This window comes from Peromyscus eremicus, chromosome 3 (assembly GCF_949786415.1).
Source record: "Peromyscus eremicus chromosome 3, PerEre_H2_v1, whole genome shotgun sequence".
NCBI classification, from domain to species: Eukaryota; Metazoa; Chordata; class Mammalia; order Rodentia; family Cricetidae; genus Peromyscus; species Peromyscus eremicus.
This window is the reverse complement of record NC_081418.1, coordinates 144,897,733-144,910,080: the sequence shown is the minus strand read 5'-3', so window position 1 is coordinate 144,910,080 and position 12,348 is coordinate 144,897,733. Positions and strand designations below refer to the sequence as shown.

Genomic DNA, 12,348 nt, shown 5'->3' with positions numbered 1-12,348 from the left:
ATCACTCAATGAAAATAAAATGCAGAGCTACACAAGTGTTATGGGGGTTGGGGTGGGAACTCAAGGAAAACCTAGGACCCAGTGTCTGCCCTTAAGCCGTGATAAGCAGTGTGTGATGGGACCCATTCATATATCCCAGGCAACTGTCAGAGGTCTGTGTTTCTCTGGGTGTCATCTTTGAGGTCTTGCAAGTATTCAAGGAAAGAATAAGTTCATGAGAAGAAACCAACCATTTGACCAGAGATGCTCTACCTGTATCTGTAAGTCACCATAACTCAGACTGTAATCAGGGAACAGCAATGGAGCAAAGAAAGCTAAAATTATTGGTCACTCGGACTATTTGGTATGTTTCTTCACTATTTTGTACTGTTCACAGTGAGCTATTTATTGCTATAGTTTTATTTCTAAAAAGGAAAATTAAGACAAGTCAGAGAAATGACTGGAAAGAGTATATATTTCAAGAAATGTGTTGAGGAACAATTTGAAGATCACTGATGAGTACAGATCTCCAGTAAGGCAAGGGTGGCACCAATAGTAAGTCAAGTGGCTAATGGACCATCATCCTGTCTCTAAAATCAAGAGGAATCAAGATGACTGAGAAGGACGCACAGCCACAGCTGGACGAGGGGGACGATGACCTGGACAGCAAGCTCAATTACAAGCCACCCCCTCAGAAGTCGCTGAAGGAGCTGCAGGAGATGGATAAAGACGACGAGAGTCTAACCAAGTACAAGAAAACGCTGCTGGGAGATGTTCCTGTGGTAGCGGGTATGTGTGCACAGGGAGGGGTCAGGACAAGGCCTCCAGTGGGACACGATTGCTGTCACCCACAGTCAGAAGCAGAGGCTACACGGGTAGGAGGGTGAGGCACGGTTTATACATGCAGTTTGAGGTCGTGGGCTGTATAATTAAGTCTTCTTTGGAGACTGTGTCAGAGTCAGAGGTAAGGCAGACAAAAATTACCCACAGGGAGCACTTAGAATTTCAGACCACAACTACACTATATTCTGGTCTCCATCAGCCCCTAAGTTTTTTTTCTATTTCTTGTATGTTTCTTAACTATTCCTCTCTCTCTCTCTCTCTCTCTCTCTCTCTCTCTGTCTGTCTCTGTCACACACACACACACACACACACACACACACACACAGAGAGAGAGAGAGAGAGAGGAAGAGAGAGAGAGAGAGAGAGAGAGAGAGAGAGCCAGAATAAGACATGGCGACAAGGCCTGAATAGACAATGTCTCAGTATTTGAGACTTATAATTAAGATGAGTCTGAGTCTTAGTTAGCAACTTGAGAGAAAAGGGTTTATTCATTTGGCTTATGCTTCCACAATCACAGTCCATCATTGAAGGAAGTCAGGCCCGGAGCTCAGGGTGAGAGAACCTGGAGGCAGGAGCCAATGCAGAAGCCATGGAGGGGTGCAGCTTTCTGGAGCAGGAGCCAATGCAGAAGCCATGGAGGGGTGCAGCTTTCTGGAGCAGGAGCCAATGCAGAAGCCATGGAGGGGTGCAGCTTTCTGGAGGCAGGAGCCAATGCAGAAGCCATGCAGGGGTGCAGCTTTCTGGAGGCAGGAGCCAATGCAGAAGCCATGGAGGGGTGCAGCTTTCTGGAGGCAGGAGCCAACGCAGAAGCCATGCAGGGGTGCAGCTTTCTGGAGGCAGGAGCCAATGCAGAAGCCATGCAGGGGTGCAGCTTACTGGAGGCAGGAGCAAATGCAGAAGCCATGCAGGGGTGCAGCTTACTGGAGGCAGGAGCAAATGCAGAAGCCATGCAGGGGTGCAGCTTACTGGAGCAGGAGGCAAAGCAGAAGCCATGCAGAGGTGCAGCTTACTGGAGCAGGAGCCAATGCAGAAGCCATGCAGGGGGTGCAGCTTTCTGGAGCAGGAGGCAAAGCAGAAGCCATGCAGGGGTGCAGCTTACTGGAGCAGGAGCCAATGCAGAAGCCATGCAGGGGTGCAGCTTTCTGGCTTGCTGGCCATGGTTTGCTCTGCCTGCTTTCTTTTTTCTCTTTTCTTTTTCCTTTTTTTTTTTTTTTGTTTTTGTTTTTGTTTTTTCAAGACAGGGTTTCTCTGTGTAGCTCTGGCTGTCCTGGATCTCACTCTGTAGACCAGGCTGGCCTCAAACTCACAGAGATCTGCTTGCCTCTGCCTCCCAAGTGCTGGGATTAAAGGTGTGTTGCCATCACCAGCAGCAGCTTCAGCCTACTTTCTTACAGCACCCGGGATACCAGCCCAGGGGAAACACCGTCCGTCTGTAACATTAATCAATCAAGAAAATGCACCATTGGCTTGCCTGTATGGCAGTCTGGTGGCAGCACTTTCTCAAGCAAGGGTCTCTCTTCCAAAATGACTCTAGTTCCTGTCAACTTGATACAAAAGTATCCAACACAGTCAGCAAATCCCTGAATTAGAAAATCACAATTCTGCCATTTCTATAGAGATCAATATCAAGCATAGTGAACCTGCCATTTTGTTTCTAATGCTACTCCACATAGAGAAGTTATTTTCTCTTTATGTTCTCTTCCCTCGTTCACAACTCGAAACACACACACACACACACACACACACACACACACACACACACACACACACCTCCTTTCCCTGTACTTACATTTTCTGTTTAACCCTGCAGACCCAACAGTCCCCAATGTGACTGTTACCCCGGCTTAGCCTTGTTTGTGACAGTGCACCAGGACCAATCACCATGGACCTTACTGGTAAGTGAACACATCTCTACTGTTCAGAGGGGTCTAAGACATTACAGGGAAAACTTGATCTTTGTTCTCAATCTCCGCTGGAGAAAACCATTAAGGTGGCGCTTGGAAACGTATATGCTGGGATCAGTCTACAAACCATTTGCACTCTGAGTGTCCACTGCTTGCCACTTAATGAAAAATCCAGCCCCAGACTCCATGTAATGGAACAGTTGAGAGTTAGACACCTTTTGTGTGTGTATACGCATGTGTGTACATGCTTGTGGAGGCCAGAAGTCAGCCTCAGGTGCCAGTCCTCACAATCTCTCACCTGGGCTAGTCTGTCTGGCCAGTGAGCCCTAGGGAAGGGATCTACCTGTCTCCATCTCTCCAGAGCTACAATGCCCAGCTTTCTTTGTTTGGAGAGATTATTTGTTTCTGAAAATTTTTAACATGGGTTCAGGAGGTCAAAATCAGGTCCTCAGGCTTGCATAGCAAGTACTTCCTTGGCGTAACTATCTCCCCAGCCTGCATGCATTCACTTTTGATGTGTTTACTTGTATAATATTTACTTCAGATCTGTGTTTCCACATGGAGGAAGAAGTGGCTGTTCTTGTAGGAAAGACTGCAGATGGCAATTCTGACACATGCTGTGCACTTCTAGACATACAGCACTTATATATCTGAACACCAGCAAAAGCTCCAATCCTCTCCCAGCTATAGCCTTAGCCAAAGGGGAGGAACATCCAAGACCTCCTGAATACTGATAGATACTCCCCTGCTCAACACACTCAAAGCTCAAAGCTCCATGCCATAAACAATTTCTCCTACCAAAGAGAAAAAAGAAAAAAAAAAAAAACCACGGTGTTTCTTTCACCTTTTGTGACTAACAGCCCAACACTCTCCTTAGGCAGGTCTAGAGGAGATGGTCATTGACTGGGAAGGTGGACTTCATGGGAAAACAGGCATCTGCCGGGGGTGAGAAGAAGCTCATGAAGCCAAATGGGGCATCAAGGGTGGATCTGGAGGGGAAAATCAGCCGCCAATTCAAAGCTTCACTGAAGTACAGGAAAGCACAGCTCTGGGCTGTACGTCTAGCACAGGAACTTCCCTCTCACAGAACATGTGCATTTTACCTTATATGGACTTTTCTGTCAGAGGGAGGAAATCAGGGCCTGAGAGGACAGGCTTCCTGTTCAACCGAATTCAGCAGAGCAGACACCACACACACACACACACACACACACACACACACACACACACACACACACACTCACACTCACGGCCCCACGTTGCAGCATCTCTCCAGGACAAAAACAGGCTCTCTCACCCAGACTCAGCCCTGTCCTGCGGCCAGGTACAACTGTCAGGTTCAAGAGTAGGTGTGACTGGTGCTGAGGACACGTCCAGAAGAGAGTGAACACGGCACGAAAGCCTGCTCTTTCAAAATCCACATTTGGTGTCTGTCCTAGGGAACCTGCTGAGATGAAGCCATGCAATAGTGTTTGTGAAGTAAAATACTTACTCAAAGCTGTGTGAAACACACACATGTGCATACACAGACACACATATAGACACACACAAACACACATACATACATATGTATACACATACACACACAGTGACACACATGTAGGTATAAATATACACATATGCACGCACACACACATACGTACATAGGCACACACACAGAGACACACATGTACATACACATACATACATATGCTCACATACATACATGCACACACAACTGAACTATACAGGAGTGTATAAAGTATATATATTATATAAAGTATAATAACCTCCCTAAGCAGGACCCAGGATTTAAAGGCAGCTCTCAGGATTATGAACCCTAAAGCTGTTACAATTTAAATGATCTTCCTTACAGAAAATAGTGTGATATGGCATTCCAAATGCAAGTCCAATAAGTTCAAAGTGAGAACCTAATTAAATAATTATAAAAATCAAAAGCAGTTTTTAAAGCTAGAATATGCCATATATTACCAATTTGCAATTGGTAATAATAATGATATCAATGATATGAATCAATGGAGGGAAAGCCTATTGAAAGCTTATCAATCTTATGAACACCAATAGCTGTTGTTCTTGTATCTATTTCCTCATATTTCTTTGAGAAGCCATCATATCTTTATCTGACTATGGATGTGCATGAAGTTTTCAATAGAAAGAATATTAACTAACTTTCCTCTAAGGCGGCCAGTTAATTGATACTTTGTTGTTACTGGCAATAATAAAAAATACTTACCTTCATCAGGACTAATTGGAAGTTATGGGGAAAAGGGGGATTTATCTTTATAACTACAACTAATTATAAAGCTTGTGTGATTTGGCATTGACATCAAACTTGCAGAAAAACTCTTTACCATGTTACTATGTTCTTTTTAAATAACTGAACTATAAGATTCTAGGCAGTATCCATGTGTGTGTGTGTGCGCGCGCGCGCGTGCACACACGTGCGCGCTCGCGTGTGTGAACACTAATCTCAAATGCTACCTGAATTAAGATCCTTATGAATCATGCAACCCAGATGGGCCCAGCAGAGGGCTCTGAACCTTGGTTTTCGTTCTTTATGTAGCAGGGCTCTGAACCTTGGTTTTCGTTCTTTATGTAGCAGCTCCTGAGGATATTAACTTTCTAAATCCTCTCCTATAGGTGACCTCGAAGCCCTCAAAAAAGAAACATTTGTGTTAAAGGAGGGTATTGAATACAGGGTCAAAATTAACTTCAAAGTAAGTATCTCCCACATGTGCTCTTAACTCTCCCATAATGCATTTCTTGCACTATTGCACTGGGATTCTCTTGTTCTTACTATTGTTTTTGGTGGCGGTTGTTGCTGTCCTGACTTCCCAGCTTGGGTCTGAAACAATCTGTGCCCACCTCTGAGCTCTTCCCGTGGAGATCCACCCTTGCTTCCCACCTTTCGCCAGCCAGGACATCTCAGCCTCTCCCTCCATCACACCACACTCTCTCAGAACGCCTGACGCTTACATCCACGGGGCACACACTATTGTGTACTGTGCCATCTCCTCCTTATGCAACCTAAGTAACCAGAGACCGGCTAAAATTGTGTGCCCCTTCCTTCCACCGTCTCACACAGCTGTGAAAATGGTGGATCTTTATGGACACATCCTAGAAATAAATGGTTCAACAAAAAGGAAAAGAAAGCAGGATACTCCAACTGCTCGATTATCATTCAGATCCAAGAACCATGGTCTTTTCAGAGTGGCTAGGAATTTCAGTGACATTTGTAAAGCAGGTGAGCAGATAATGTAGCAAAACTAAACAAGGAGTAAGCTCACAGCTCATGAGTAGGCACACATCCCAGTGAGTAACTACAGTTCCCAGAAAAATAACCTTGACTTTGAAAGCAAATAAGTGAGAGACGCACTGCTTTGCATTCTGGGGTTTGTTTGCTTGGGCTGCCACTCACTGCCACCCAGTCATGTTCTCCGGGCTCCACCAGGGGAGACTCCATGTGCTCTCTCTGTTTGCACACTGGGCCCACCTTTCCCCTGGGTGCAGGATATGATTCAAGGTGGCTAGACAGCCACTCTCTACCACGTGCTAAAATGCCTAACGTCTTTCCATCCTGTAAATGTTTGTTGACACCTACACAACCATCGCTTGAACTGTGGATGGCCTTGCTTCCTGTCATACTGCTCATTGCTAGAGCATCTGGGCTGCTGGTGGAGCCTCCTGCCTGAAACCCATAGAACAGATGCCATCTGTCCAGGATTGAACCGTTTGCACTACTGTGCTGCCAGTTTAGAAAACTTGGGTTTGCAAATGAAATGCAACCGGGAGATTTTGACTGACTAAGGAGACTAAGGGAGGTCACCGACTATACGTGAGTCTAGAGCTGTCAGCGTTGTGGATCGAGGCATTTTCGAGTCCAATCCATTTCTGAGGTTTGCCCCAGTCTCCATCAAGATTAAGACCACTCTATCTGTAACTCAAGCTAAGGTGAGTCAGCCTATAGCTTGTCCCAGCTTGGAGCTGCTGTTAGAAGGAACCCAGATCAGAGTAAAGAGTAATTAAAATGCAATTTAAATCTTTACTGACATTTCTTGGCAAACATTCAAAGAAATCAAATTTATAGTACCAGTTACCTACAACCTTCCAGCATTCTGTTCCTCTCTTGTTCTTTTTCTTATCCTGAGGTTGGCAATGCCCTAGAACCCTGACCTAGGGTGATTCCTTGGGGTCTAAACCCCGTCCTCTGCCTCTTGGGGACATGAAGTCCCCTGACTGCCACAGCCCTCCAGCGTCACTCTTGTCACCCAAACTCCTTGCTTTGGGAGTTGGGAGAGCCAGTGGAGAAGCATGGGCAGAAGAGGATATTATATAAATATTCATCTTTTTCTGCCCTTGGTATGTTTCTATGAAGTGGTTCCTCTGTGGAGCACTGCTCACAGAGCAGATGCCTTCTTTTGAAATTCTTATTACTGCCTTTCCTGTTGTGTGGTCTCTTCCCACCTGAACTGAACACGCAGGCCACTGGGCCCAAGGGAGCAGGCTGAGGTCTCTTCCCACCTGAACTGAACACGCAGGCCACTGGGCCCAAGGGAGCAGGCTGAAGACTTGTATAAAATACATTCGTTTCTCCCATTTCTATGAGCTAGATGTGAGAGTGATTAGGAAATGTGGGCTTCACTTTATCAACCATCTCTCCAATAGATGCTGGCTGCTCTTGGTTGCTTTATCACACGTGCTAACCTAGACAGTGTGGAATCTGAGATGACAATGTTCACCGTTGGTCTTTTTCACCTTCAGGAGGGTGAAGAACAGCCCTGGTAATTTGGTTGTTAACTGTTGTATCCACCGTATGTACCAAGAGACAAATTATTAACAGGGGAAATTACCGTAGGGGCTTTAATGTTTCTGCTGTTGAAAGTTTCCCAAGCCCTTCAGCTCATGACTCAGTGTCCTCTTGGACTTGTTTGTGTAGACATGACCACGGTGAAAAGCTCACAGAGAGCCCAGTTCAGGCCCAGGTACAGTGAGTCATGGAAAACAAAATGCTGGGCTGCCTACAGCACCATCCCATCCAAGCAGATTTTCATTGAGAATCCAGGGAAAGCAGCAGTATCTTAGACAATGTCCAGTGGCGAGATGCTGAGCGGGCTTGCCGGGTACCAGCGGGCTTCATCCATATTTATGGGGAAGGGTATTTTGGTGTGACACAGCCTTACCTCTAGATTCCAGTCTCACTTCCACAGCCCTCTCCCAGGCCTGCCTTTCCATTACCACTCTTCTCTCTGCTGTTTGTTTTTCATAGGCGAGGTGGATCATTTCTGGGGATATGGTGTCCGCAGACTTACATAAAATTTTCCATTGGTATTTTTATAACCTTCTCTGAGACAGGGGCAGTGTTTTTTGCTAGTATATTAAGGAGAGAGAGCTAGAAATGATTGCCCAGGCCCCTAAGGAAGGAGAAAATGGTGAAGAATATTGAGACCCTCCCCAAAAGCAATTACATTGAGAAATATTACGGCAGTCAGTGATTACACCTGCATTGGCAACATTAAGTCTTGTGATTGGGTGTCACCAGTTTCTAAGAGTAACACACTGAATTATTACAGAAGCACTCCATCTGTTTAGCTAGATGGGATGAAGAGGAAAGATTTAAAAAAAAAAACTGAGTCTTTAATCTGAATTTCTTGGGGTCTTCTCACCTACAGGTGAACAAGGATATTGTGTCCGGCCTGAAGTATGTTCAGCACACATATCGGACTGGGATGAAAGGTAGGAGAGTGTTCCATGCTTCTCACTGGTATTTCTGTCCCAGGTGTTGAAAACCTTTGGTTATAAGCTTACAAGAGCTGGATGAAAGGTATTGGCAGATGGCAGGTCCACTCTAGGAAAACATACACAAGTGCATCAGACCTAGACACTGAGATCAGCATTCAGGATGCCAGATTCACATAAGGCAAGCCACTGGCCTTCAACATTCAGAATCTGGAATCCAAGTCTGTTACTCATTCATACATGAGGAAAGTAACCAAGATAAACTGAAGCAAAAGTCATCAACAGTGAAGAAATGGAAGAAATAACCCAGGCAGTGAAGTGCTTGCATGAAGACCCAGGTCTGAGGCCCCAGAACCCCCAGAAGCAAGCCAGTATGGTGGCATGCATTTGTAATGCCCTCCTGGAAAGGCAGAGACTGGGAGATCCCTGGGCATCATGGCCAACATAGATTCATTGGTGAGTTCCAGACCAGTGAAAAGGCCCCGTCTCAGAAAAACCAAGGAAGGTATTACCTGGAAGAACCCCTGAGGTCAACTTCTGCCCTACACCCCCCCACATACCCATACACACACACACACACACACACACACACACACACACACACACCACACAACACACACTCATACACACACCACACACCCATACACACACACACACACCACACAACACACACTCATACACACACCACACATTCATACACACACCACACACTCATACACACACCACACACTCATACACACACCACACACCCATACACACACACACCCATACACACACACACATACACACACCACATACTCATACACACACCACACACTCATACACACACCACACACCCATACACACCACACACCCATACACACACCACACATTCATACACACACCACACACCCATACACACACCACACACTCATCCACACCACACACTCATACACACACTACACACCCATACACACACCTAATATTCAAAAGCATAAGCAGTCTACAGTGTAAAACCATGACAGAAAGACAAGAAAGACCTGCCCAAGGCCTATGTGTTGGGGTGAGCTCCATGGATTCCATAGGGAGGAGGAGCAGAGTGACAGTGTATTGGAGCAAGCCTCGGGGTACCATGGGGAGGAGGGACAGAGAGGCAGTGTCTTGGGGTGGCACCACGGGTACCATGGGGAGGAGGGACAGAGGCAGTGTGTTGGGGTGGCATCTGGAGTGCCATGGGGAGGAGAGACAGAGAGGCAGTGTTTGATCTCTTAACAAAGAAATGGGAAAACATTTCTTTCTAGGGCTGAGAAAAAGCAGTGTCATTGAAATTTAGACCCTCATAGTCCTTCCGCTGTCATTCTGGACATACGTGGGGCAGGAACGTAACCCAGACACTTCTACACTCCTCCCTGACCTGTCTTACTTTCTGCTCCAAGCCTGAGCACAAGACAACATAGCCCAGTCCCCCAAATCAACAAAGGAGCCCGGAGAAATTATTCTTTGATATGACTTCGGGACAGAAAAATCACTCTATCGAATTCCAGAGATGATTGCAGACATGAGAAGCCCTGATTGGCCTTGCTAATCCCTGGTCTCATGAAAACCCAGCTCAATTTCCTATTTCCTTTGAGCCCAGAGGCTGCGCTGCTGACTCACTCCAGCAGGCAAGCGTGAGCACAGCTGCCTCCAACTGTGCAACAGTTAACAGGCCAGCTGCACCCTCCCCACAACCACTCACTGCCATTTAACCTTCTCAGCCCGGGCGTTCTGAACCCACACCCCAGCAGTCCTCTCAAAAGCGAGGTCGGTTGACTGTTTCCACCATTTGTTCCAATTCCCCACTTTTAAACTTCTGACCAACTTGCTGATTTCTCCTCCCATCTAACATTTGAATTCCTAAATTCTACCTATTCTGATCACCGGATGTTACAGCAGCCCCCTCCAACTAAGATTTTCTTAGAATGACAAGGGGTCTTTAAAGTCCATTATATAGAGAAAGAAAGAAGGAGCCAAGTGCTGCAGAGCTCGGACAGCTACAAGGGAGACTGAGGCACGACTGTCTGTCCATTCTTAATGGAGCAATCTGCTGTAGCTCTGTAAAGAGGCTTCAACCCCACTGATTAAGTCACTAATACTCTACCTTAATAATCGGAATCAACTCTGATACTTTTTTTAAAGACTTATTTTTGGCATCCACAGGTTACTGAACCTCGGTCCCCATTATGGGGAAATGGCAACATAAATAGCATTTTCTTAAAGGAATTTTGGTTTTTAAAATGCTCTAATATATCTGCCTCGGGGGATTATTTGGTCTTTGAGACAAGATCTCCTATGCGTGCAGCCAAACCTGCTCTTAAGTTCCTGCCCCAGCTTCCTTGGTGCCGGAAATGGAATCATACACACCTGGCTTAGTAGAAAAAAAAATTAAGAAAAAAAACGCCCCAGGGAAAACTGATGTTTGTCCAGGCTCGGGCACCGTTGCCTTGGGCTTCCAGCCATGTAAGCTGCACTCCAGGCTCTCCCACTTTTAGTATGCCTTTCCAACACCAGAGTCTCAACACTAATGGACCTTTCTTTCTTCCTAGTGGACAAAGCTACATTCATGGTTGGCAGCTACGGCCCCCGACCAGAGGAGTATGAGTTCCTCACTCCAGTAGAGGAGGCTCCCAAGGGCATGCTGGCCCGAGGCACTTACCACAACAAGTCCTTCTTCACTGATGACGACAAGCAGGACCACCTCACCTGGGAATGGAACCTGGCCATTAAGAAGGATTGGACAGAATGAGGCATCTGTCTGTCCCTCCCTCCACTACTTCCCCACCAGAAGAATCCTTCCAGCCATGTTGGGTCATGTTCTCCCTCTCCCTGTTCACAGCTGGATCCATTCTCTATCACACACACACACACACACACACACACACACACACACGCACGCACGCACGCACACACACACACAGTTTCCTCACTGATGTGTTTTATATTACCCCATCTCTTAAGGTGTTCTCTGCACATGAGACTTAAAACCTAGGCTTTAACCCAGCTTGTTCCCTCAGACTTTCTCCCCCTCAGCAGGGCCAGAGTTCCGAAGTTCTCCATCTCATTTAGCATTACTCTCTTTTCTCCCAATTTGAGTACTGAAGGCCAGAAAATGGGCAAGCTATATCATTAATGTAATGGCTCCCTTGCCTTCTGTTCAGAAATTCATCCTTGCCACTGGGTTCTTCTGGATCAATGAATCCCACCATCACCTTCCCTGCCAGTAGGGGCTCTTCTTTTGGGGAAATACTGTAAACAAGACAAAAGGAAAAGAATAAAGAAACTGTATGTGTGACTGAGGACCTCTTTTCCCCTCCTTTTTCCTTCAAACAAACATGATACCAGAAGCTCACATTTTGAGTCGTCTTACGGACGGGGGTATGGGTAAGATCCACGGTACAGGGGATGTACAGATCCTTGCCAATAGGTTGTTACATTATAATGATCAGTGAGTGCTAGTAATACAGAGACTGAACATTCTAAATTTCGTTTATTGTGTAATATTTTCTTAGGGGACCTTCATCTAAGATTGAGATGTACACCCCACGACCTCTCATCTTAGACTTGATTTGTGGGCGAGATCAAACTCTGACTCCTGCTTGGGACTCTTCCATGGGCTCTCAACATCTAGTGAATGAAGTAGAAGCCTCTATGCTAGTTTAATCTATTCCATAAACGCCTTTTGCAAGATAGCCCCGGCATCTATCATTCTATTCCTTTCCGTAATTCTCAGTGAGCAATATATGCACACTTTCTATTTTCATGTCTGGATTTTAATTCCTCCCATGAGATGTCTTGTTAATGTTGACTGTCAGCTTGACAGAGTCTAGAACCACCCAGGGAAAAGGCCTCTAGGCACATCTGTGAGGGA

At 46.0% G+C, this 12,348-nt stretch overlaps 1 protein-coding gene across 1 annotated transcript in view; it reads left to right on the top strand.

Annotated features, from left to right (window-relative positions):
• Arhgdib (Rho GDP dissociation inhibitor beta) overlaps positions 1 to 11,606 on the top strand; it is an 18,897-nt gene extending 7,291 nt beyond the window's left edge. Inside the window, 6 exon segments of the mRNA XM_059256979.1 lie at positions 581 to 768; positions 2,633 to 2,661; positions 2,663 to 2,717; positions 5,367 to 5,443; positions 8,396 to 8,459; positions 11,027 to 11,606. Coding sequence (XP_059112962.1) covers positions 591 to 768; positions 2,633 to 2,661; positions 2,663 to 2,717; positions 5,367 to 5,443; positions 8,396 to 8,459; positions 11,027 to 11,226 — 603 coding nt within the window. The 5' untranslated portion in view covers positions 581 to 590 and the 3' untranslated portion in view covers positions 11,227 to 11,606.
• The last annotated feature ends 742 nt before the right edge of the window (positions 11,607 to 12,348 follow it).